This window comes from Nannobrachium achirus (genome assembly GCF_963921795.1).
Source record: "Nannobrachium achirus genome assembly, chromosome: 11".
Taxonomy (NCBI): domain Eukaryota; kingdom Metazoa; phylum Chordata; class Actinopteri; order Myctophiformes; family Myctophidae; genus Nannobrachium; species Nannobrachium achirus.
In genome coordinates this window covers 18,569,202-18,597,049 of record NC_137820.1, presented here as the reverse complement: position 1 = coordinate 18,597,049, position 27,848 = coordinate 18,569,202, and the positions used below count along the sequence as shown (strand labels likewise).

General features: G+C 46.7%; 1 protein-coding gene across 1 annotated transcript in view; it reads left to right on the top strand.

The window, feature by feature from the left end:
• Nucleotides 1-2,720: 2,720 nt before the first annotated feature.
• Nucleotides 2,721-27,848, top strand: part of ptprq (protein tyrosine phosphatase receptor type Q) — a gene marked incomplete at its 5' end in the record, with an annotated part of 117,965 nt that continues 92,837 nt past the window's right edge. The window contains 11 exons of the mRNA XM_080736915.1: nt 2,721-2,762; nt 3,488-3,632; nt 4,392-4,676; nt 5,944-6,164; nt 7,346-7,526; nt 15,238-15,639; nt 16,815-17,126; nt 17,898-17,975; nt 19,440-19,742; nt 20,507-20,637; nt 21,446-21,575. Of these exons, the coding sequence (XP_080593041.1) occupies nt 2,721-2,762; nt 3,488-3,632; nt 4,392-4,676; nt 5,944-6,164; nt 7,346-7,526; nt 15,238-15,639; nt 16,815-17,126; nt 17,898-17,975; nt 19,440-19,742; nt 20,507-20,637; nt 21,446-21,575 (2,230 nt within the window). The remainder of the gene's footprint in view (nt 2,763-3,487; nt 3,633-4,391; nt 4,677-5,943; nt 6,165-7,345; nt 7,527-15,237; nt 15,640-16,814; nt 17,127-17,897; nt 17,976-19,439; nt 19,743-20,506; nt 20,638-21,445; nt 21,576-27,848) is intronic.

Genomic DNA, 27,848 nt, shown 5'->3' with positions numbered 1-27,848 from the left:
AATTTATAAAATCTTGTTACAGCAGTTGAGGCCATTGTTGCATTGTTGTTGTCATAATATATCTGCTGTTGTGTTGTTGTCTGTATGTTCAATTTGGTTTGTCCTAGCAGAACAACATAGCTTTTGTACAAAACAAAATGTTTTTTGTGTAAGGCCGCCTTCCCTTAGGGAAGTTGAATCATTTACTAATATGTGATTATTCGCCTTTTTATTTTATTTTATTGTTGCAGGATCTGTATTCGGAGATGAGGCTAATAAACTCACTTTATGGTGTAATTCTGTGTGTGTCTACAATTGCTGATGTATTGCAATACAGGGCTTTTCACCATGACAGGACACTCTATGTGGCCCCTAACCTGCTGGGTCTCCTCACACCCTCTTTCCTGTTTCTCCTTCCCTACACAAACACACGCACGTACACGTACAGCGTGTGTGTGTGTGTGTGTGTGTGTGTGTGTGTGTGTGTGTGTGTGTGTGTGTGTGTGTGTGTGTGTGTGTGTGTGTGTGAGACACACGTATATTCGAAGTATTCTATTCTACACACACCAGCACGTTCCTGATGCAGCATTTGCAGTGCTGACGTGTGTTTGCGTTTCACCTCCGCTGGGTTATTACTGTGTGGGAGTCACCGTTCAATAACAGGGCCCCTCGTTGGTGTCAGCCCCCCTGTCTGTCAATCATTTCTCCCTTCTCACATTCCTCTCATTCCACAAACATGGGCCAGCGGTTCCACCACACCCCACTTCTGAACCATACACCAACACGCGCGCGCGCGCACACACACACACACACACACACACACACACACACACACACACACACACTATCCTCTCTCTAAAACAGTGGTTCTCAAAGTGGGGTACCTTAAAGTGGGGTACTCTCCGAGTTAAATTAGCATTTATTTTACAATATAAATTGGGGTCCCAGAGAGAGGATTGTCATTAAATGGGGGTCCATAGCCTAATGTATGCCATACTGGGCCTCCTTGGTTGAGAATCACTGCTACAGAGCTGTAAAAATCTTCTCTCATGGGGGTCCCTGACGCATCTTTTCAAATGGGAGTCCGCGGGCTAACAAATATCAATTTGGAGATCATTGACATGAAAAAGTCTGCTCTAAAAGCACTGCTCTAAAACACACACACACACACACACACACACACACACACACTCAAGTTCACTGTCTTACTTTGATCAGCAATTTGTAAAACAATGCCCATCTGGTTCATGACAGTCTGTCACTGTATGTGAAATGGGTGTGGTGGCGTTGCCAGCTGAGCACATTTCAATATTTCTCCTAAAGCCCTTGTTCATCTCCCCTCAGATATGCCCCTCTCTCTCTCTCTCTCTCTCTCTCTCTGCCCCGCATCTCCAGTCTCCCCACCTCTCCTCTCCTCTCCTCAGGAGCCCGGCTCTGGAGTGGCTGTGTGCCCAGGTTGTCATGGTGACCTGCTCTTATCCCAACAAAGGGGAACAGGCGGCCGAGCCAGAACAAATTAGGCTGAACACATGCTCACAATTCCTCTCTCTTCCTCTCTCTCTCATCCCTCTCTCCTCTCACGTTCACGCCTACTTCTCTCTGCCCAAATCCCAAGTTTCTTCAAGATTCTCTCTCTCTCTCTCTCTCTCTCTCTCTCTCTCTCTCTCCTCTCTCTCTCTCTCTCTTATTCCCTCCCTCTCATTCACGTTTCTTCTGATGACAAAAGCAGTGATTCTCCACTTTACCCTCTGCTTCGGGTAAAGGTGCCACACTGCCTCTTGAACGCAGCCTGCAGGGAAGAGCGCTAAATTCAAAATCGAGGTTCCGCGTAAACTGTTTTCGGTATAATCTCAACGCTGCAGACAGACAGACACCGTTTAAACAATGTAGTTACTGTTACAACATTACCAACAGTCACTGATCAGCAGTGATCTCTGTTTCACATCTTTTTTCTTAAAAGAAAAAAAAAAGGAAAACATTGTTCAGACTCCAGACCACATGCTTCTGACGCTCTGCTTGTGCATCACTCGAAAGCAACCCGGGACTTTCCACCAGCGATGTTTACGCGCAGCTCAGTGATTTTGTTTTCCCTAGAATGCCACAGTACGCTTCCATAATGTGTAGTTTCTTCCCCATGTGAGTGACATTTGGTCTGTGTCTGCTTGGTGACATGAAGTGACCCCACAGCATTTCCTATGGGTGGAACGACGCGGTTATGGTTACTTGCCAGTTTATGCCAGGTAAGAGATCATAAGTTCCTTCAGTCCACTGAACTACTTTACTTTTCTTCATTGGCACATAGAATAATTGAATAACTATGATCTCCAAGTTTCAAATGTGTATGTTTTTTCGCAAAGCAAAGCCCTGCTTCATCATACAAGGCCGTCTTACAAAAGTAGTGAAAACAGCAGATCTACAAGCACACAACGCCTCGCGGTGCGAGGCGTTGTGTGCTTGTAGATCGGCTGTTTTCACTAGTTTAACTCATTTTTAAAATGATAAATACAAAACAAACAGCTTTGGACAATGACAATGTAGACCTATTGCCAATGACTTCTTACATCTTGACAGGCTGTTTGATTTTTATGACACATAAGGCAGTTGAAATAACTAATTACCACTAACCTTTACTAAATATTAAACTCACTGCTCCTCAGGTGGTTGTATTGACATGTGACCAGCGTTCAGACCCTGTTCTGGTGGAACTCGTGTTTCAGCCCGTCCTCCATAAACAAGATACAATGAGCTACACTGTCATCTGCAGGACCGCCCGCAGCCATATGGTGAGACGGTCTATATCCAGCAACCACAAAAGATAATGGCAGAGAGAGAGACTATTTTTGTCTTTGCAGAGCAGGGGTGGGCAACTTTGATGATGGCGAGGGCCACTACATTTTCACACTCACTCCAGAGGGCCACTGCATATACAATAGCAAAAATAGACGATCTACAAGCTCAAAACGCGTCACAGAGCGACCGTTCTGAGCTTGTAGATCTGCTATTTTTGCTATTTTTGAATTGGAATCCCGAAAAGTAACTTTTTTTTTTCTTCTTTTGTTTTAAAATTTCAGATGCATTTATATGTTCTCATCTTAACTTTATGGACTTAAATACAAATACATTGGACATAAAAAATACAGTAACATTTGAATACTAGTCATTGAGCTACTAATATAGACTGAAGTAAATTAAAGACGGTCATTTTTTTCCATGTTTGGAATTGTAACAGCTGAAATCAATAATATATCAGTACTCCAATATTAACCTGCGGGCCGCAATAAGTGAAGGCTGGGGCCGCATGTGGCCCCCGGTCCGCCATTGCCCATGTTTGTTGTAGAGAGTCAAATTCTCAGTGTACAAATTTAACCAAATGGACTCGGAAGGTTCCATTTGTACATTCTCAGAGTTGCAAATGGATGAACTAAACACAGGGCCGTGTTAATGTTTCATTCCCTGCTTTCTTTCCACTCTCTACTTTTCGGGTCACTTTCTCACGCCCTCTCTGCAGGTGTCGGTGGATCTCATTGATCACTCCGCGTGCTCCCCGGTCTGCAAGGTGTTCCTGCGATTGGTTGAAGACCCGGGGGGATATCACATCACGCTGAGAGCCAATACAAACCACGCCACGCTGGAGGCAAAGGCCTTTCACTTCAGTGAGTCCGTGACCTCTTGCCCTGAACACTGCGTCTCCCGTGGTGAAAGATGACATGGAAAAATGGCACGTTCGATTGGAGCTTTTCAGAGTAGCTTCGACTGTCATCATTTGATCTCCTCTCCTGTCTTCTCTTCATCCCTCTCTTTTATGCCCCCACCCCTTCTGTCTTTTTTTGTATTTTGTTTTTTTGTGTTTGTTTTTTGTTTTAGATATTGTTGGGTCGTTTTCTGCCTTTATTTATAGTTTTTGATAGAGATGGAGATAGACAGGAAACAGGGGAGAGAGATGGGGTGAGACATGCAGTATAGATCGTCGGGAACGGGACTCGAACCCACGATGCACTGTCAGGCTGCTTAGAGATGTGCCATTTGAAAACTTCACACGTCCTGCCATTGGCAAGACAGTAGATCTTCAGGGGATTTGCAGAAGATTTAGATTGTAGATCAGCTATTTTTGCTGAGTTTCTGCAAATATAAGCTCTGTTCTCCATAAACATTAGAAAAGCTAAACAGGGAAAGAAACCGGTGAAAGAAATGCATTTTTGCTGAACATTTTGAGAAAAGAGCAGTAAATACCGAATTGAATTGAAACGGCACATCTGTATGTGCCTGGACTGCTGTACCACGGCCCTGGCCTATCAATTGTTTTTTATTTATATCCCCCTCTTCGATCTTCTCTTGACCTCCCCGATGCTCTGCTCTCCCCTCCTCTTTTTTCAACATTGTTTTGTCTCTTCATGTTCTCCTCTCCTCTCCAGATCCACTCCCTCTCGCCTCCCTCCACATAGAGAGTACGACCACCACCGCTCTCATCACTTGGAAACATCAGCAAGGACAGAGCCTCTTTACACTCAGTCTGTACAACGCTCACACACAGACTGTCTTACACAGGTTCCACCTGAACCCCACACAAACACATTCCCAGGTCAAACTGGAAGCTCTTCGGCCTGGAACGCGCTACAAGGCCAGCCTTGTGGCGACCACACCGCTCACACATCTTAATGTGACCTTAAAGCAAAGACTCAGCATACGCATGGAAACGGGTACGAAACACACACACACACACACACACACACACACACACACACACACACACACACACACACACACACACACACACACACACACACACACACACACACTGTACATACATGCACAAATGCCTCAACTGACTGACCACAAGTGAATATATCAAAGAGCGCAATACTGCCCAACAAAGCCAAAGTGCAGTAACTACGAAAGAATAAAGAAATCACTGATAAATGGATTTAAAAGCTTCAGCCAAATGAGAGGTTCTTGAGGTGATTGTTTATCCCCCAAAATCAATGAGGCTAATTTGATTTAGGATTTGGGATGCAATACACGGACGTGCAGAGAATGTTAGAGAAGCAGTAAAATAAAAGTCTGGGTTTCCGAGGCTAGAGAAGCAGAGACTGACATTTCGAAAAGGGCCTTTTGGTGCGTTGTGAGCTTGGAAGTCGGCTATTTTCGATATTATTGATTTCTACACAAAGAGGGCAATTCTTTCAACATATGATGCTGCATTCAAGTTCAGGAGAGTTTGGACAGGGCAAGTCTCTTATGAATGCTGCTTTCAGGTATGGCATGGGAAAGAGGGCATTTGCATTTCTTTCACCAAGGTAAAAACTGCATTCATGGTCTGCAGAGAGAGGGCACTTTTTTACAGACGGATTAAAAGCCAGGGGCTCAAGCACACTTTGATGCCTATGTGTGCATGAGCCTGACCATCTCTGTCCCAGTGTTGATTTCGTCGACTAAAACTATGACGAAAAATGTTTGTCGACTGTGTTTTTTTCACTGACGAAAACTAAATAAAAACTAAACAAAAACTAAGCTGTGGTGACTAAAACTAAGACTAAATATATTGACAATTTCGTCAACAAAATAAAAACTAGACTAAAACGTTAGGGAGGGAGAAGAGAGTAATTTTATGTTTGGTTGCTCTCAGGTGTTGCGTGCTGAAAATAGCCGATCTACAAGCTCACAACGCGTCGCGCTGCGACGCGTTGTGAGCTTGTAGATCAGCTATTTTCAGCACACAACCAAGTGTAAAATCAGTCATTACGATGCCATCAAGGCCTGCCAAAATACATTTTAGTCGACTAAATCAGCTGTAGATTTAGTCACCTAAAATCTTATAATATTTAGTCGACTAAAATTAGACTAAAACTAATACTTTTCAGGTGGCTAAATTATGACTAAAACTAAATTACATTTTATTTAAAAGACTATGACTAAAACTAAATCAGAATTTTCTGTCAAAAACAACACTGCTCTGTCCCCATGCAGCTCAGTGTCCCATTGGCTGGCCGGCCCATGAAAGAACCTGCTACAGTGTGTCGCGGAGCGGCCTGGCCTGGGACAACGCCCAGCGCCGCTGCAGAGCCCTGGCAGCAGGAGCTCACCTGACTGACCTCAAGACCCTGGAGGAGATGAGCTTTGTGTCCTCTCACCTGCTCACCCACAATGCACTGCTGCTGCTCCTGTGGACAGGACTCAATGACAGACAGGTGACCAGGCAAACGCACGGTAAAACACACATTTAACACAGAGAAGGTCAGTGTTGTTAAGACCTGAGGACCTGACCTGAGCAATTCTGCCTTCCGAATCAGTAGTTCTTAACCTTTTACGTGTCAAAGACCCCCAAAATGATTGCATTTTGGTAGATTTGTAGGCAGGCCCGCATGAGAAAGGATTTGTCTGATGTGCTATATATTATACCTCACTCAGGAGGCTGTCAGCAACACACTTTTGTAACCACTTTCAACCTGACATCCCTATTTTGGGCATTTCATTAGATCGCCAAATCGTCATACGATGAGGTATGTAGGGCTTAAGTGGTTCTTGAAAAACATTGCACCCTCTCTCACTGCTGGACGTATTTTAATTAAAGTAAAGTGTAAAGTGTGGGGGTGTAATGTACACCGACTACTAAATGACCACTAATGGCAGTTTCAATAGATGTGCTGCCATAACAGAGTGTAATTTATAAACAGAGGAACCGGAGAGATAGCAGTCACTCCTTAAATGTGGTGTTGGTATAAGATTAGTGCAGCTTTAATGTTTGGTGTGGCGTGTGTGTGTCCGTGGATGATTGATGTGTGGTTACAATCAGGGGTGTCGCACCAAATTCTGGGCCCTGGGTACAAGGATTCACTGCGGGCCCCCCGTGAATGTTCTTCATTGGGGGAGTGGGTTTAACCCATTTAGACTGGGAACGCATTATTACGCATTATTTTGTGCTTTAACTATTAAGAAATAGCAGATATACAAGCTCACAGCGCGGCACTCGGTGCCGCGCTGCGAGCTGGTAGATCTGCTATTTTTGAAAAATCATGAAGATTTGCGCAAGTCTTTGAATATTTCAAATCCTTCTAAGGTTTTTTGAAAAACCTATGTTTCTATCAGTGGTGCTCAAACCTTTTCATGTCAAGGACCCCCAAAATGATATGTATTTGGCCACGGACCCCCATCTCAAAATATTTAGTTCCAGGGACCCCCCAGAAGCAAAATTTGAGTTAACAAATGTTCGCTTAAAAAATGCATATATTCAAAGATTTGCACACATTTTGACAACTTTTCAAAAATAGCTAAAGTATTAAATAATTAAGGTCCTCCACCTTGGGCCCTAGTAACTCAGTCCCACCCCCCCCCCCCCCCCCCCCCCCCCTTGTGACGCCCCTGCTCATAGGATGAGGGTCAACCCCGCTGGTCTGATGGCTCCGCCTACAACCTGACCCACTCTGTGACATCATCACTGCCAGCCAATCAGACAGATTGTTTTGCCCTGCAGAAGAATGCATCAGGACCAGGATACTTCCTCACTCCGTTCTTCTGTCACATTCCTTTACCCTTCATCTGCCAGTGCCACAGTAAATAAACTGTTTAATACACGTTTATTATTAACCTATTCTATGACTCATGAACGTATAGGTTCCGGACGGAACCATGTTTATTTAATACCGGAGGACAAGGTCCCCCTATGGGATAACAGCGCCATCTGGCGCTGCAACAGAGTAAAACTCATAAGCTCCCGTACGAGAAATATCATTTGTCGGGAGGGCTGTCAATCACAAACGAGGGCACCGCCCCCGAGTGTATATAAGCCCTGTGGGCTATCATAACTTCCTCTAAAGCCGCACCTCTGCGCCCGCAACTAGCGAACCGAGGGGCTTTATTCGGGGGACCTTGTCCTCCGGTATTAAATAAACATGGTTCCGTCCGGAACCTATACGTTTATTGTCATACCTCCAGACAAGGTCCCCCTATGGGACTCATACACTCCCCGAGAAGTCATGAACCGACAAGACTGTCGTGCACACCGACCACACCCGGAAGGAGGTCCCGTCAACCGACGTGACCCCTTTCAGGACTGATCCGACCCAGACCCACAGGGCCTGGGCGTGTTCAGACAGAAAAAGACCCTGACAGACCGAGGCCTGCCTTATGCACTAAGGGCAGACACAGGTCCACCTTATAAAACTGCATTAATATAAGGGAAAAACTCAGGGTCCCCCCCCATGTATCCTAGAGACAGTAGCATGCTGTCTCAGGAAGGGGAGAGAGCCGCCCCACTACATAGTAGGAAGGGCAGCAGCACCCAGAACCGTATGCGCCATCGCAGAAGGCGCAACGTCCAGGTGATAGTAGGTCGCAAAGGTGGACGGCGAAGACCAATTCGCCGCTGCACAAATCTCCTCAATGGAGACACCTTTGGACAAAGCCCAAGAGGTAGACACACCCCTAGTACTGTGGGCCTTAAGTGCTTCCGGCACTTCAGACCCAGACCGGGTGTAAGCCAACCTAATTGCATCCACAAGCCATCTCGACAGAGTGGGCTTGGACACCGCTTTCCGTTGACGGGCATTCATGACCACGAAAAGCTGAGAAGTAGACCTGCTGTCCACCGTCCTATCACAGTAGGCCTTCAGGGCCCTAACTGGACAAAGACAATGAAGACGCCTATCCTCCTCCGATGCAAACGGAGGAGGATGGAAAGCCGTCAAAACAACAGGTTCCTTCGGGACCACACGGTTCTTAGGAATAAAACTCAAATGAGGTTTAAGAAGAACCTTGGAGTCATTATTGAGAAACCTCATACAATCAGGGCTCACAGAGAGCGCATGAAGGTCGCTCACACGCTTAGCCGTAGACAAGGCAAGCAAAAGAGCTGTTTTGAAACTTAAATGTTTCAAAGAGGTCCTCCCAATCGGTTCAAAGGGTGCCTTGCAAAGGCCCTCAAGAACCACTTGTAGATCCCACACAGGAAACAAGGCTCTAGTCACAGGTCTCAAATGGTCAACACCATGCATGAACTGGACCACCTCAGGGATTTTAGAAAGGCCTTTACCTGCCACCCCCAGGTGGCAGGCATCAATAGCCGCTAAATAACCCCTCAGTGTAGAGAACGCCAGACCAAGGTCCAGGCGGTCCTGCAGGAAATCTAACACCCTCTGGGCCGAAGCTAAATGAGCCACCTCCTGTAGCTCACACCAGTCCAAAAAGGCATTCCACCTTCCATCATACACAGCCCTAGTAGAGGGGGCTCTAGCACTCTGAATAGTGGCTACAACCGTCGGTGAGAAGCCTGCTGCGAGCAGGTTCTCCCTCTCACGGGCCAAACCCACAGGTCTAGGCCCCGTGGGTCTGGATGGAAGATCTCGTCCCCTGCCTGGCGCAGCAGATCCCTGTGCAAGGGAAGCCGCCAAGGGGGTCGAGAGAGCAGTGGGGTGATCAGAGACCTCCACACTCCCCTGGATGGTGTCACCAGAAGAACCTCCTGGTTGGAACATCTGATCCTCTCCAGAGTGGGAAGGATCAGTTCCAGGGGTGGAAACGCGTAGAGAAGACCTTGTGGCCATTCGTAAGCAAACGCGTCCGTCCCCAGAGGAGAAGGTCCCCTCACTGAGAAGTAAAGGGGACACTTCGCGTTCTCCTGGGAGGCAAAGAGATCGACTCGAGGTTGACCGAACCTGGAGAAAATCTGCCTCACCACCGCAGGGTGGAGAGACCAATCCTCGTAACGAGGCTCCCCCCTGGACAACAGATCGGCGCCGCCGTTCTGAAGGCCCGGGACATGGGAGGCTCTGATGGACCTCAACCGAGGCAAGCACCAGAGGGTCATCTCGCGCGCCAGCTGATCCAGCGTACGCGAGGAGAGGCCGCCCTGTTTGTTGAGATAATACAGGGCCGCCGTGTTGTCCGTCCTGACCAGGACATGGCAACCCCGGAGAAATGGTTCGAAATGCTTGAGCGCCAAGTAGATCGCCATTAACTCCAGATAGTTGATGTGGTACTCCAACATGGCCTGGGTCCAAAGGCCCCTGGCTGAGCGCCCCTCGTGGGTGGCGCCCCACCCTGAGCGGCTGGCGTCTGTGGTGATCACCTTGCGTGACACCACTTCGCCCATGGAGACCCCACTCGTCAACAACGCCTGGTCCCTCCATGGGACCAGAGCGTCCATGCAGACCTGGCTGACTGTCACCTTCCTGTACCCTTGCAGGGAAGGAATCCTGAGCGCCAGTGACCACCGCTGGAAGGGTCTCATATGAAACCTGCCCAGACGCAGAAGTTGCACCGCTGACGCCATCAGCCCAGTCAACTTCATGCACTCCTTGTACCTGACCACCTGGTTCAGTCGGAAGGAGCCGAGACAAGTCAGAAACCTGTCCACCCTCTCCGGGGAGAGGCGAGCGGACATGGTGGCCGAATCCAGAGATATTCCTATAAAGGAAATCTGCTGGGAGGGCGACAACATGCTTTTGCCAAAATTGACGTTGAAACCCAAGGCCTTCAGGTGTGACAACACCAGATTGGTATGGCGCGCCGCTTCTGAGCAGGAGGCGGCGGAAATCATCCAATCGTCTATGTAGTTCGCCAGCCTGACTCCCTGATGCCTCAGTGGAGCAATGGCTGCCTCGGTCACTTTCACGAAAACCCGAGGGCTCAGGGAAAGACCGAAAGGGAGGACCGTGTACTCGTACAGGCGCCCCTCGAAGGCGAACCGCAGGAACTTCCTGTGTGGGGGATAAATGAGGATGTGCTGATAAGCGTCCCTCAGATCCACTGAACAGTGGAAATCCCCCTGTCTCACTGATTTCATCAGTGACTCTGACGTCAGCATCCTGAATTTGAACTTTTTCAAGTGCTCGTTCAGAGCACGTAAGTCCATAATCGGACGCAGCCCCCCTCCTTTTTTCTGAACCAGAAAATAACGGCTCCAGAAGCCTAAACGGCTCTGGTCGCGTGATAACTCCACTATAGCGCCCTTGCGCAATAGTGAGTCTATCTCCTCCCTCAAGGCATCCGCTTTCAAGCCGCGGGCTCGAGTGTAAATAACCTTGCTGGATAGGGAGGGTATTTCCGCGAACTGTAGTCTGTAGCCCCGTGTCACCGTCCGAAACACCCAGTGATTCGGATTGCAACGCTTCCATTGCTCTGCACACTGTGCTAACTAACGTGTTGCTGAGCAACGGAGAAGCCTTGGGGTTGTACCGCCTGAGCGGGACTACTAGGCCGGGAGGGAGAGGAAGGACGGGACCGAGAGGTTCCGTATCCGGGCACGTATCCGTATCCGCTAGACGCCGGGCCGGAAGGCGCGGAGACACCGGCGGAAAGAGCGTTTCCGTTTCCGGTACGCTTATTTCCGTATCCGGTGGGAGACGGACACGTGACCTCCAAGAAGCCTCGCTTGTTAAAAATACAGGCGGCACATAGCGTGGAGCCCGGGGGACAGGGTTCATCGCATAAGTAACATAAACCCCGGCTCGGGGAATTGTATTTACGTTTACAACCTGTGCTAAGGCCTTTATATGCTTCCTTACGGGAAGACGAGGCCGACCCTGGGTGATATGTGTTGGCTTCTTCCCTGACGCTAAGACCAAACTCCTGTCCTGAACTAGAGTCGGCATAACAGTGCCGCTCGGTGGAGACAGAGGAGTATTGCACACTAGTGAAACCATACCATTGTGAATAGGAATTAGCTTGTCTGGGAACATTTTGCAAAGAGAAATATTCTGCTTGTAACCTGTCTGCGTGACTGGAGGAAGCGATATTTTCTGAGTGGAAAGAAATTCCAGCCTGGACTTCTCTACACTGGCTAAATTCATGCAAAATGGGGTCGTCTGTACTAAAGCAGGTGGGTTTGAAATAAACAGGCATTGTTTTATCAACACACTTTTTAATACAGGCACTGGAGGAGAGCACAGAGGAGGAATAAACATTGCTTTCTTGGCATAAGAAAAATTGTTCATAATGTCCAAACGTCTGCGCTTGCAAGGGGGGGTCCCCTGAATTTTCAGGGGGACCCCGCCAGAGTCCAGTGTCACTTTCGCGGCGGCTTCCCACGGGCTTTGTGGGAGCTGGCCGGTATCCCGTGCCTGGGAGGGTGGCGGGATTGGGAGCGGGCCTGAGCCCCCGCTGCAGTGCGAGGGGGTCCCGCGGAGGAAGAAGAGGGGGTCCTAGGGGGATTGTTCTGTTTCCCCTGCTTGGAGGAAGAGCGCCCCCTGTCAGCCTGTCCAGGGGCCTTGCTCCGTCCCTGTCTCTTTTCCTTTCTGGGTACCTGGGGGTCCGTCGTGGCCTCCAGGAGTTCCAGAGTGATCTTCTTATCCGCCACCTCCTGGCGGAGAAGCTCCAGTCCACCGCCCATGAGGGAGGTAGGGTGGCCGGGGAGGTCTTGCAGGACCTTCTCGGTCTCCTCTCCGGAACTGCCAGGACACTTTACCTTATCAAGCCACCTGGCACGTTCCGCCTGGATGCAGTAATCCATGCCGTGTCCAAGCCACTCGATGGCGTGGACATTCAAGTCCATCAGCATGCGCAGCGACTTGTCCATTTCCTCCACCATCACGTCAGGCACCTCCCGCATCTCGCTAAGGAGGCGCCTGGTGGAGAAAAGCAGCAGCTGGGTGGCGTTCATCGTCCTGGCTGCCAGCGCGGAGGCTCTGTAAGAGTTCCTAACCCTGGAAGACTGCTTGTCGTCAAAGGGGATGGCAAACCCAGGAGGCTTCTTCCCCACGGACAGATTGAGGGGATTGCGGCCTCCAGGACCGGTCCGCTCATGACCTGGCTTGATGCTCCCGACAAGGGACTGAGCCATCAGTTTGTCCATGGGAGGACACAAGGGGATTCCCGCCTTCTCTGCGTCGCGGCAGTCGACCAAGAAGGGGAGCTTGGGGGGGTCCTTGTGTGTAGTCCAGGTTGAATGCAGGGCCTCTGCAAAGCCTGGGACCAGTGGGAGCTTTTCCATTCGAAGCGGGGGAGAGGATTCCACATCCTGGCCAAGGAGGGGAACTCTAGCCCGTGGTCCGAGTGGCGCGTCTCCGAGCGGCAGCTCCAGGCCACAACGGATGGTAGCACGTTCCAGCACCGAGAGCTCGTCCATGGGGATGGAGTCTGGGTCTTGTGCCGCTGCCCCTCTCGCCCCAGCCGGCATGGAAGGGGGGAGAGAGGCAGAAGGGGCTTGGGAGGACGCGGCGGAGGTGGAAGCCTCGGCATGAGGAACCACCCTGGCCGCGCCTCCGCCCTGTCCGGAGGGGAAAGTGGACTCGTCTTCCTCCGAGTACTCACCCTCCGTGTCCACCTCATCCATGTCGTAGTCCTCTAGCTCCGGTTCGTCTCCGTCGCTAGCATGCCAGGAGACGGGGCTAGGTGGCCGCATAGCCCGTAGCTGGGGGACGGAGAAAGAGAGAGGAATGTCACCGACGACTAGAGGGTGGAATTCTTTGGGGGGGACGGTCCAGGTTGCAGCTGGCGGTGAAGCAACGTGGGCGGTCTTGCATGTTCTCTTCTTGGGCACGGCACCAGTCGAGCCCGTCGGAGAAACAGCAGGGATAGCAGGGGCAGCAGACCCGCTAGCATCGGGGCTACCGAAGCTAGCTGAGGGCGAGGCCGCTGGAGGCCTAACCACGTGGCGAGAAGCAGCGCTGTGGCGTACAGCGCTGTCCGGCACACGAGGAGAGGTGTCTGGGAGGGATCCGGCGGAGACCGTGGTGTGAAGGCCGTAACCAGCGCCAGCGATCTCACAGCGGGCCTCGAGGGCTGGAACATCATACTGGAGGCAGTCAGTACAGTTCACCCCCGTGGCCGGGGCCGGAGGGGACAGAGAGGCCAAGGCGTGTCCTACCCCCATGCAGACAATGCAGAACGGATGAGTATCTTCATTGGCGATGAGGCCTTTGCAGCTGGGAAGGCCGCACTTCTTCGGTACCCTGGCTAGCAGGCTGCTAACTGTGGGCCGACGAGCCGCCATCGTGAGCTAACCGAAGCTAAGCGAAGCTAAGCTAGGGCAGGGAAACACGTGGCAGAACGTACAGAGAAGAAGTAAAAGACTCAAAGCGAAAGTGAAGAAAGACCGAACTGTAGGAAGAATATAGAAGTAGAAAACGTACGGGAGATAATCTATAAAGGCCAGTGGCCGACTTCCTAGCCGTCGCTTTAGGCTAAACTTTACAGAATTAATACTTATATGGCTGAGTTCGCGACACTCTAGTTGCAGGTAAGCAGAGGTGCGGAAGAGGAAGTTATGATAGCCCACAGGGCTTATATACACTCGGGGGCGGTGCCCTCGTTTGTGATTGACAGCCCTCCCGACAAATGATATTTCTCGTACGGGAGCTTATGAGTTTTACTCTGTTGCAGCGCCAGATGGCGCTGTTATCCCATAGGGGGACCTTGTCTGGAGGTATGACAATAAACAGTTGTTTGAAAGACAGAGAAAGGCAGTCTTGGTGTGTAAATGCAGCCATAACTGATTGAGGACACTCAGCTATACCAGCCATGACATGCAGCTGGCGCTTCCAGCATACCATAGATCAGTGGTTCTCAACCTGTGGGTCGGGACCCTCATGGGGGTCCCCAAATCATTTGGGGGGGTCCCCGATGATTAACCTAATGTGCAACTTTGTTGTTTTCTCTCTCAACAGTAAACAAACCAACATACCGTTTAAGTCTATGGAGGGTATCTGCACATTTCTAAAGTGATAATTTGAGGACTTTTTAATACCTCTAAAATGACAAATTAAACATTGGTCAAATTGTTAGATATTAGAGGCAGAAAATGTGAAAATAGCCGATCACATAGAACCATGTTATACAAAATGTAATGCCTCAACTCTTAGTGCTCGTCAGGGTGGGGGTCCCCCAGTTAAAATATGATTATTTTGGGGGTCGCGGCCTGAAAAGGTTGAGAACCACTGCCATAGATACGGGGCACTCCCATTGAAACTAATTCATAACATACGCTGCTCTCAGGAAGAAAGAAAAGCCTTGGTGGACATATAAATGCCCCTATAACTGCTCACCAAGAGCTATAATAGCGCATGGCTAAATGCAGAAAACTAATTTAATGTACAGTAACAAACATTTCCCCTGTCAGTATTGTACAGATGTATATGCCATGTTATCAATGATCCTGCTAGAGTATTTCAGCTCGCACTGCAGGTTGTGAGTTCGACAGGGTCTAATAACTAAATACTGAGAATTTCCCAAGGGAAGTTAAGCTCAGGAATTTGGGGGAGTTTCTGAAATGTACTCTCTCCTTCTCTCTCTCTCTCTCCCTCCCTCTCCCTCTCTGTCGGCCCACAGTCCCCATGGTCCCTGCCTCCTTCTCTTTGGACCTGGGCCAGGTGACAGAGCGCGAGGTGGAGCTTCGCTGGGGCGACCTCACGGCGCTGACCTCTGGTCAACGTCCTGCGCCTCAGGTTGTCCTACAGTACCAAGAGGAGGCGAAAGACGAACCTGGACCCGGAGAGGAGAAGGAGGAGGAGGAGGAGGAGGAGGGGGGAAACAGGAGAGTTGACTGGGGAGAGGTGATGGGGGAGAGGCGCGGAAGCATGAACAGACTGGTTCATGTGCCAGTGTCCCTGTCGTCCCGAGGGGTGACTTTGGCAGGTCTGTCCCCCGGGAGTGCCTACTCATTCTCCCTTAGAGCTTCTCACTCTGAAGGCTCGTACTGGAGCCTGGGGAGAACTCACACCGCCTATACCAGTGAGTCCTTCCTTGCACGCACGCACGCACGCACGCACGCACGCACGCACGCACGTATGCACGCACACACACACACACACACACACACACACACACACACACACACACACACACACACACACAGAGACAGACACACGCACGCACACGCACACATTCAAATTCTATATTACACCTACCATGAAACTGTGCTAATTTACAACCCACATAGTTGTCAATTTTAATAATGTCAGGAAAAACAAATATTTAAAATCGTCTTAGCTATCTCTCCATTTCTCTAAAAATGTATTTATAAGTTTCAAGTGCCTCCTATATCAAGACATATCTTAACATTGGCACACAGTACTGTATATCATTGCACTACATGATTAAGCATGTAAAATTTGAAAATCTGAAGACCAGACATATTTAATATTGATGTTTGATCCATGAATATCTTGTTTTATCACATACTGTACCCAACCTTTATTCACGCTGTATGAGGAGGATGCTAAAAGCACAGAGGGGATGATAACAGTTATATAGCTGACCAATCAGCGCAAGCTAATGTGCCCCGCTCTCCATATCTCAAGTGCAGGGACGTCACAAGGGGGGGAAAATGGGACTGATCTAGGGCCCAAGGTGGAGGGGCCTTAAGTATTTAGCAGATATACAAGCGCACAGCGCCGCACCGAGTGCTGCACTGCGAGCTTGTAGATCTGCTATATAAGAGTTGTGAAAATGTGTGCAAAGTATTTTTAAGTGAACATTTGTAACTCAAATTTTTCTTCTGGGGGGTCCCTGGAACTAAATATTTTGAGATGGGGGTCCGTGGCCAAATACATGTCATTTTGGGGGTCCTTCACATGAAAAAGTTTGAGCACCACTGACATAGAAACATAGGTTTTTAAATTTCCAAGATTTTTCAAAAATAGCAGATCTACAAGCTCGCAGCGCTTCACTCGGTGCCGCAGGGTGAGCTATCTGCTATTTTTCAATAGTTAAAGCACAAACATAATGCGTAATAATGCATTCCCAGTCTAAATGGGTTAAACCCCCTACCCCTATGAAGAACATTCATGGGGGACCCGCAGTGAATGCTTGTACCCAGGGCCCAGTATTTGGTGCGACACCCCTGCTCAAGTGATATCATCACCCACCACCAATATTGTAACATGTTTATGCCCATTCTGTCACAGGGCCTACTCCACCAGAAAACAACACGGTTGGTTCCATCATAGTTAGTCAGTTTGCAGTTCACTGGATGCTTCCAGAATCAAGGCATGCCAAAACATGGAGCTTTGTGGTGCGCTATATGGACATGGCTTCGGGACAGGAGTGGATAGCTGGAATGGCCAACATCTCCAGGTCATCTGCGATTGGTGGACCGCAGACGTACAATGCCGTAATTGGAGGTCTGAAGTCATACAGGAAGTACAGGGTTGGAGTTTACACTGTCACTGAGCATGGAGTTGAGAGCTGTGAACAGAAGCATCTGATAGTGCGCACTGGTAAGTGTTAATGCATGTGTTGTGTGCGTTTGTGCTTAGGCCTGTCACAATTATGACATACCGGTAATCGTTTAATCACAGTTATTTGAGATTATCACAGTTATTTTGTCATAATCGTCATAATTGTAAAAAAAAAATATATAATATATAATATAATATAATAATATATAATAAATACATGTGCATAAACTGCAAATAACTGTTCACTTTGTTTTATCCTGGACCAATTGTGTGGGTCTTTAATTCATTACTTTTTCCATATGTTTTCCTAGAAATGTTTCACAATCCCCACAATATTTCTCCCTATTGTGGGCCAAAAGAATTGTCGCAAGGCGATGCATTGTGACCTTGCAGATTGGCTATGAATAGTTTTGGTGTAGAGGGGAAAAGGAGCGGACCAGATATAGAATCCTATAGGATTTAAGTGTTTAGGTACTATTCCAATTGTCCCCAATACTCTGAATTGAAAATGACTTTAATTTGTGCAAATGCTGCTGTATTTGACTCCGGTCCACTGAATTGAAGCTAATGACTGCTGTGTTTTGTGTGTATTAGGGGTGAGGGCCCCTGGCGGACTGGCAATGCGTAGCGCAGGAGTAAACCTAACGGCCTGCTGGAACAGTACTCCGGACGACCCTCCAGAGGGCTATTACCTCACATCCCATTCAATAAACTACCCCAGACCAACTGCATTATGGATAAATGAGTCCAGTCCTATGGCGCTCTGGGCAAATGCGTCAGTATGTGTGGCTCTGGGCATGCTCACTCCAGGTCAGACCTACAAGGTGGGAGTGGTCTCAGTGAGAGGACAAGACAAGAGTCAGGAGACCACCATCATTTACACCACAGGTAGAATACATTGTATTACAGCAGGGTTCCCCAATAGGCGGCCCGCGGGCCATTTGCGGCCCGCGGGGGGCTACTGTCTGGCCCACACCAACCCCAGTAATAATGGTGGTATAAGAGCAGCAACAACACTAGTATATCGTCGTTGTCGGGTGGAAATCTCCAAATGTGTACGTTCTTTCGCAAATCATACAAGGCCGTCGCACAAAAGTAGTGAAAACAGCAGATCTACAAGCACACAACGACTCGCACCGCGAGGCGTTGTGTGCTTGTAGATCGGCTGTTTTCACTAGTTTAGATAATGTTTAAAATGATAAATGCAAAACGAATGGTTTTGGACATACAAGATTTTCACCCGACAACGACGATATCTGAACTGTCGCAGTCGCTGGAGTAGCGGGAACGCCGCCTTCACCCCCTGCAATGTTGTGGCCCTCGGCTTGGTACCCTAGACATAATTCGTCGGCCCTTGGGGAAAACTAATTTGGGAACCCTGTATTACAGTATATCTTTTAGAAAGATGTAGTGAATAGGGTTGAGTGACTATACATTGCATTGTCAATATTGGCCTTGCACTGGCCGTTTATCAAATATCAGGTAAAGGTGCATCACTATTAGCGTAATCAGCAAATAGATGCTACTTTTAAACTCTGCCTCAAATGTTAAATGCAAGGTGTTCCCATTCATAATTAGCTGCTGAACCACACACAGGTGGGTTTATTGATTGAGTTGTGAAAATCCTGACCTCAGAAGTACCGTAAATGACTACTGAAGATTTTGTTGTGTAATGCAGTGTTCTCACTGCATTGCAGGCAGTGGTGGTAAAAGTACTCACTTTTTTTTTATCTAACTATTAATTTAGCGAATGACATCAATGGTGACTGTTCTGCCCAACGGGCACCGGTCTGGGTTCTCCAACATTATTTCTGAGACACCTACATTCAATCCCTCATATACTGTGAGTGTACAGTAGATACCCCTCGGGCACAGGACTAGTATATATATTTGCTTGTATAGTGGTTATGGCATTGGACCAATTTACTGTATATGAATTGTGGTATGGAACTACTTGTGATTAGCTCTTGAGGCTGGATAAGCAATTTGAGCACAGATCTTTTTTTTCTTTTTTTTTTGTAATTGGTAAAATGGTGTAATATTACTGTACCATTAGCCTTGTATAACAGTTAGCATTGTCCATCACATCACTTTGATCTGACAGAAACAGATACACGTCAATGATAGCAACTGTATTGTGTTATATGATATTTTGAAACACAAAATGAGTGATCACAGATCAAAGAATCAGGTGTATATAAAGATGGCTTCTTAACTTTGTTGGTAATGGTTAGAAAAAATCGATAAAAATCAAAGCGGACATTGGGCCACATTTGTGAAAAAGGTCTAATGTCCTTTGTCTGTCTCTTTCTCTACCTGTGAATGTCTGTGCATCTCTCTGTGCGTCGGTAGAGCCGTGGCCAGTGCAGGTAGCACTCCCTCTGTCCGTGGGCACAAACTCTTCTCTGCTATACATCCAACCGCCACTGCAGGGTGTGCTCGACGGTGTGAAGGTGTGTCTTTGTCACGGAGCGTGTGACGGAGCATGTGGGGAGGCGTGTGAGAGGGACACGTGCGAGTGGCACTCTCTCCCTGGCGGGGCCCGCGTGGTGTCCCTCAGAAACCTGAGTCCGGGGTCCCACTACCATCTCAGGGTGTACAGCACCAGCCGAGATAGGACGGGAGCCCCCTACCACACACACCCCATCAGAACCAGTGAGTTGCGTTAATCGCAAGCATGCTTGCACACAGCCACGCACATTGTATATCAGTTGTGTTTTCATGCCAAAGACCCCCTCCCCCAAAGAATTATAATTCAATAGCAGATCTACAAGCTCAACGCGTTGCGTTGTGAGCTTGTATATCATTGTTTATCGTGTGGAAACCTTGTATGTCCAAAATTGTTCGTTTTGTATTTATCATTTTAAAAATGATTTAAACTAGTGAAAACAGCATATCTACAAGCACACACGCTTGTAGATCTGCTGTTTTCACTACTTTTGTGCGACAGCCTTGTATGATGAAGCAGGGCTTTACTTTGCGAAAAAAATTACACATTTGAAACTTGGAGATACAAGGTTTCTGCCCGACAGTGACGATATACTAAGGTTAAAGTGGTTATCAAACTGATTTCGATGGTACTGTATATTATCTAATTTTGCTGGGGACCCCCTGGAACCCGGCCGCCCAAAGACCCCTGGGGGTCCCCCTACCCCGCTTTGATAACCACTGTGTTGTACATTGAGAAAACCACAAGAAGACGTAAAAATAAACATACCCACGCAGTATAACCACATCATAATAACGCCCTGATTAAAAGAACCTTCTCCAGTGCTATCTCTTAAAAACAGATAAGTCGGGTATCTTGCCCTGATTGCTGAGTTTTAATTCTCCCTATAAACCTAGGTTAATTACTATCCTCAGTATGTTTATTTTGACAATAATTATAGCATAATGATCTGACGTGTTTCTAATTGCAGGCCTGGCCCCTCCAGGCAGTGTGAGAGAAGGTGTGGTGACAGAGTCGTCTGCTGAGCTGCTTTGGGATGCAGCGGGTGGCCGTGCACATGGATACGAGGTTATCTGCTTCGACTGTGACCGCCGCACACTCACGGTACCAAAGCCACAAAAGTCATTAAAAAGTCAGGGTTGTTTTTGGTGTCTCAATTTGATGTGTGAATGAATTCGGGGGGATTGCTTTATTCTCAAGGTTAGACTGGCAGGTTTGTTAAAGTCCACAATCAGCGGTGGTGGATGAGGAATGCTCTCTTCTCTCCATGTTCGGTAATGACTGCTGAAGGGCTTTTAGATCCGAGGCTCTCCGCTCGCATCTGCTCCAGTGGCAAACTACACCGGTTTGATGTGGGCATGTTGTAAACGTATTGCGTGTGTTTTATTTGTGCGCATGTGTATTGGTTTAATGGCTTTTTGCCAGCTCTTTTTTACATGATGGTAACAATTCATTTGGGGGGGCTTTAGTGAAATTCAGCTGTCAGCTCTAGACTTTTTATATATATATATATATATATATTCAAAAATAGCAAATCTACAAGCTCACAACAGTAGTTTTTAATAGGCAAAATATATTTCAATGTGTGTGTATTTTATATTTATTTCTTTGCTTGTTCATTGTATAATTAAAGTGTTCTTTTCACATATTGATGTTTTATGTACTTAATTAACATTTCTATCTAAAGTTGTTAGTGTATTTGTATTTAATGTTTTGCTCAGTTTTGATTTCAACATAATATAAATTTTTACAAGTAAAGGTCAAAACATTGGCTCCCTTTGACACCACACTGGATTACTGATGTATCACCAGAAGACTGATTTCCGTGTGTGTGTGTGTGTGTGTGCGTGTGCGTGTGCGTGCGTGCGTGCGTGCGTGCGTGCGTGCGTGCGTGCGTGGTGTGCTACAGGTCCAGAAGGTATTGAGTCAGAGGGCTGTGTTCTCCAGTCTGACACCAGGCAGACAGTATCACTTTGCAGTGAGGACAGAGAAGGAGTCCTTCACAGACAGTCCTGCTGTCACTCTCAATGTCACTACGGGTAGATATTATGGACACATGCACACACACACTCACTGTCACTCCTTGTTGACTTTCCACAGACTATACACTACTGTATTTCCTCCACCCTGAACCCTAACCGTAATCCTCACAACATGCATATTTGCCTAAACATACTGTAAACGTCTTACAGCACTGTTTCCCAAACAATGGGTCGGGACCCATTTGTAGGTCACGGACACGTTTTTATGGGTCCCTGAATTTTGTGTTTCCTACATTGTTTGTAATTATTATTAAAAAAAAGAAACATTAAAAAAGTATAATTTTTCATGAATTAAAAAAACACATTCAACGATTTTTTAAATAATTTCATGAAGAAATCAAAGACAAATCTGAGAAATTACATAAATTAGGAAACAAATGTAGCACCCCGATACTATAGGGAAAGGAGTAACGGGGCGTTTGAGTTCGGTTCTTTCTACTGTAAACCCTGTATTTATAAAATAAACCACAAGGCTCATTAATTAGACCACAGACCTTTTGTAAATAAATGAACAGACCACAGTTTAAAGGGTAATCGAAGTTTTACTTAAATGTTTTAACCCTTTTTTTAAATGTCAAACAAATAAACCATGAAATGCACAATACAACATGAAATTGAAATGGTAACCCTTTTTAAAGTGAACCGCTAGGCCTAAGGCCTGTTATGAAATCAAAAATAAGAGATCTACCTAATGTAGTCCCTTAAACACCTTCACATGAAAAACCCAAAATTGAAAGATCTACATAAGGTAGACTCTAAATTACCTTCACAATGAACCCGATTGACTTCAAATCAATCAATCAAAATGTAAAAACTCAAATCTCAAAATCTTCAAGAATCCCTTTAACCTTAGTGTACCATACAATAGGCGAACACTATTTCTCAACAGAACATACAAAATAACATCAAATTACTGTGGGCCCACACTCACACACTCACAAAACAAAAAAGGTGCAGGCCTGTTTGATGCGATGGGGAATCCTCCTCTTGGGTTTGAGCAAGGGCACAGTCTCTGTTCGCTCTGGGGAACAGTTCGTTACGATGTACAGTAATCCTCTCTTTTAGTGAAAAGTCTACTGTTCGCTCTGGGGAACAGTTGCGGAAGGGATGATGAGTGGGAGATGAAGCAGACAGGTTGAATGGAACTCCTCGTCAGGAACAAACTCCAACCAGTCTGTTAAAAGGCAGCCTTGACGTCCTCTCTTCGAGTAATATCCACTGGCTTTCTTTTCACTTTTCACCAACTCACATTACTTTAGTTTACAATTCACTATTGTCAAGAAAACAACAAAAAGATTAGCTACTGTGCATCAACACTGGCAGAAACATTTCTTCTGGTCACAGACTGCAGCCTCCCAGAAAATACAACAGGTGATTCTCCCCAGCAATCATTCCCCTCTCCTCTCTCCCCACTGGACTGATTGAGAAGTCACCAATCAGCACACATCACTAATAAACCTGACAATTCAGTTGCCTAGGTGACTAACTAGTTTACCCTTTGATCAGTAAACTTTGATCAGTACTGGGTCACTGTGACTCGTTAAGGTTTTCTCTTCCACAGTCTCCCATGAAATTAACCCTTTAACCACCATGACATATACCCCAGCCAGCACGCCCACATGGGTCCCGCATGGGTACAGGGTGGGCTTCCCTACATGGGCCCCATGTGGGAATGTCCGCGGTTTCCACAAGGGTCCCTTGTGGGTTAGCCCACGTGGGCTCTGTGTGGGTTCTACATGGGCCCGGGGTGGGCCCCACCTCGGCTAATTTACATGGGACCCAGGTGGGAACCACTTGGGCTAGCCCACGTGGGCTCAACGTGGGTTCTACATGGGCGCTGGGTGGGCCCCACCTCGGCAAATTTATATGGGACCCATGTGGGAACCGCCTGGGCTAGCCCACGTGGGTTCTATGTGGGAATGTCCGCGGTTTCCACAAGGGTCCCTCGTGGGTTAGCCCACGTGGGCTTAACGTGGGTTCTACATGGGCGCTGGGTGGGCCCCACCTCGGCTAATTTATATGGGACCCAGGTGGGAACCACTTGGGCTAGCCCACGTGGGCTCAACGTGGGTTCTGCAGGGGCCCTGGGTGGGCCCCACATCGGCAAATTTATATGGGACCCAAGTGGGAACCACTTGGGCTAGCCCACGTGGGCTCTGGGTGGGTTCTGCATGGGTCCTGGGTGGGCCCCACCTCGGCAAATGTATATGGGACCCAGGTGGGAGCCGCTTGGGCTAGCCTGTGTGGGCTCTAGGTGGGTTCTACATGGGCCCTGGTTGGGCCCCACCTCTGCAAATTTGTATGGGACCCAGGTGGGAGGCGCTTGGGCTAGCCTGTGTGGGCTCTAGGTGGGTTCTACATAGGCCCTGGTTGGGCCCCACCTAGGCAATTCTATGCGGGAACCATAGGGGATAAACGTGGGATCCAAGTGGGTTCAACCTTGCTCCTAGGAAGATTTTAATGGTAGACTAAAACAGTGTTTGACATGAACTGTGTTAATTATTGAAACACCTGAAATACATTTTGGATGAAAATAGACAATATACTGTATATTTGACAACGTTTATTACAAAAATAAACAAGATAATAAAATACGATATAGATAAAGATAGCAGCAGCATGAAGGCAAACAGATCAAATGTGCAAGTGTACATACAGTACATCAGTGGTTCTCAACCTGTGGGTCGGGACCATAGACTGTGGTCGGCAAATTATTTTGAGGGGGTCCCCAGATGATTAACTTAATGTGCAACATTGTTTTCTCACTCAACAGTAAACAATCCAACATGAAATGTAAGTGTATAGAGGGCATATGCACATTTCTAAAGTGACAATTTAGGACTTTTTAATACCTCTAGAGGCAAGAATTGTGAAAATAGCCGATCTACATGCTCACAACGCCTCAGGTTGCGAGGCGTTGTGAGCAATGTAGATCTGCTATTTTCACAATAGAACCGTGTATATACAAAAAAAAAGAATTTTACTGGGGGTCCCCAGTTCAAATATGATTATTTTGGGGGTCTTGACCAGAAAAGGTTGAGAACCACGGCAGTACATTAAAGAAAACACTTGAAATGCAAAAAGAGATATTGCTCCACAGATTGCTAACAGAACAAAATAAAGGATAAACATTTTCCAAAAACATAAATTGCGTAAGAGGTGCATCAAAATCTTGAATTTTGTAACAAAACTGTTTTAGGGCATAGGTTTTCTGGAATCCAGTGTTCATTCATGTTGCATTCATCATCTGGGTCCGTTGTGCTTGTGGGTGTTTTTTTTTTTAGCCAACCACAGGGGAGGGAGAGAGAGAGTTTGTCTATTGGGGTGGCACACCACCCAGTTCTTTTTCTGTTGTATAGTCCTTACACTCGGTTGCAGCAATCCAGTCGAGTGTGTCATTGTCTAGGTCATGATCATTCTCGGCCATGATCACCATTCAGTGGCTGGTATATAGGGAAGCTGATCATCACATGCTCCACAGTCTGTGATGGATCCTGTGCTGCACTGAAACGTCCCACACCTGTTCTCAGCTGATTGAGGGTTGTCCACTCCTTACAGGGGAGGTGCTGGTCAGGAACATCTGTGAGATCCTTGATGAATTGGTGAAGCCTGGACGGTTCTGCTGCCTTCCACTGTTCTGGCCATCTTGCCTTCACCCAGGAAGCCTTAACCTTAGATATCTCCGACATGGCAATTCCTGAGTTTATGACAAAAGTCAAAGAAAGGAAAAGCCACAAGATATGAATGTAAAGTAGTAGTCATTCTATCTTTAAACACACTTACACTGGCGTCACCAGGAATGAGATTTTAGTAGGCGAAATGCCAGCCGAAATGCCAGTGAAGTGAGCTTGTAGATCGGCTATTTTCAAATGGACAAAATGTATAGGGCTGAAGAGATTAATGTAGGCCTATGTTTTATAGCCTAATAATATTCTAAATAAGTAATTAGTAACTAAAGTCCAATAGTGTAGTATACAGGAGGAGACATCATTTGGTGAGTGTGTGCACATTTGATTCTTTGTAAAGCCAGGTGACGATGACCCAAAGTAAACCCCCGTCACCCAATGGAAACAATAGCAAAAATTTGCATCTCTATAAGCAAGTTGAGTAGGCTATCAGCTGCCTACTGTCTACGTGCCTGCTGACTGTGGACAAACTTGTTTTGAATTCTCAATGTTTACAGGCCAAGGACCCCTAGTTGAGAGAGATGAAGCAGGGACCAACACCTTTTCCTTGCTTCCATATAGTTTCATCATGACAGGAAAATCATCATTGTATTTTGGATCCATGTCAATTTGTGTTTCAGATATTTAACCACTTGAACAGTCAATACTTAATAAAGTTGACATTTCACTCGTCACTTGGTCTGCTCTTTTCTCTCTCTATAAAACCTCTTTACCCAAATGTCTGATCTACAAGCCTTGCACTGCGAGGCGTTGTGAGCTTGTAGATCTGCTATTTTTGGCTCAAGTTCTTCAACAAATCTGCCCCTTCCACTAGTTAGCTGCAGCTATATGCTGTCACATTCAACTTCAGTTTTTTCCACACAACATTTAAGTTAGCCAAGCATTATGTAAGTTTATATTACCATTGTCACTTATGGGGTACTTCATTGTCTGTCTGTAGTTCGAAGCCTCTGCTTTTCAGGTTTGTGTTGAGCACATTTTCTTCATGAAAGAGGGAACAAAAGAGATTTCAAAAGTTAAAGCAATGTAAATGTCAATGTAGGCCTACACATATTTGAGGAGGGGAAAAAAGTTATGTTCTGGCCCACCTTTAAGCATCTGGCTGCACTAAATACTTAACTGCTCTGCACACAACTCTGACAAAACATTGCCAATTTACAAGCTCATAACATATGTGCTGTGATGCTTCATTAGCTAGTAGACATTAAAATATAATATATAACAATATTGGCCTGTCTAAATCCATGGTTTGAAATAATTGGTTGCAATGTGATAACTAGAGCATAAAACATGTAACTTGTTGTTTAAAGATAATGTCCTTATAGTTAAGTTGACAAAAACAACAAACCTTGAGTTAAAACTAGGCTAGTCTCTAGGCTAGTTTGAGAAGATTTTAGAATATAGATTAGATAATGAGGTTACTTACCACATACTTTTGGATTTTTTTAAGGTCCATTCGTGGAACCTCTCATGAAGTTCCTCACTCTCAAATGACAAAGAAAAAGAGATTCAGTTTGAAAAAGTCTGGAAAGGACAGTGATTGGCTAGACGGTCAATAGCACCTACATGTGAAATCACCCTGTATTCACATGGTAATGAGAGTCTTGGTTTGGTCTACTCACTGTGCCTGCCTGCCTGCCTGCCTGCCCCTGCCTTTTTGAACAAAATGAATCAAGTAGAATGTGGTGTTGTAGCCTAGCGTAGCGAGACTATATACTAATGCAGCTAACTAAATGCAATATTAGGTGGATTGTTTAGCTCTGCTAGGCTATTGGTGTTGTACAAAGCAGCTATAACTAGCAGCACATAAAGCAAAGTCCAAAGTCTGGCCAATCGTGGAACACCGACAGATTGTGTATGGCCTGAGGCTTTTCTCCTAAAATGTTTATAACCACACATAATAACTACAGTTTTGCAGTGGAATGCGTTGTGATCTTGTAGATTGGCATATTTGAGTGTGGATTTGACCAGGAGTCTGCTTAACTTATTTTAATGAATATAATGTAATGTTGTCGAATGTTGTTTTAGGAGCATATGAACAAAATAGAAGTAATGAAATTAATGTTTTTCCTACTACCACCAGACAGGTTAAAAGCACACGCACGCACGCACGCACGCACGCACGCACGCGCGCACACACACACACACACACACACACACACACACACACACACACACACACACACACACACACACACACACACAGACACACAGACACACACACCACCAGTGGTCCTTTATTATTATTATTATTACCCTTATTAATATTATGAATAACCTGTGTATAGATATTTTGGTCAAGCTGTTGTTAATAACTAGGCTACTCTTGGTTGGTCCATATGGAAATATGTAAAGGAAATATGTTTTTCCCCCACTGCCTAAGCCAAAATTCACAGCAAAAGAAAATTAAACTGGGTAATGATAAAAAAATACACCAATGTAGGAACTGCAGGGATTGAAGCTTGAAGTGTATGAAAATGTATGTAGACCAATGTGGGAACCACGTGAGCCAGCCCACTTCCATCCCATGCACAGTTATCCCACATGTAGCCCATGTGGAAACCATGTGGGCCAGCCCACTTCC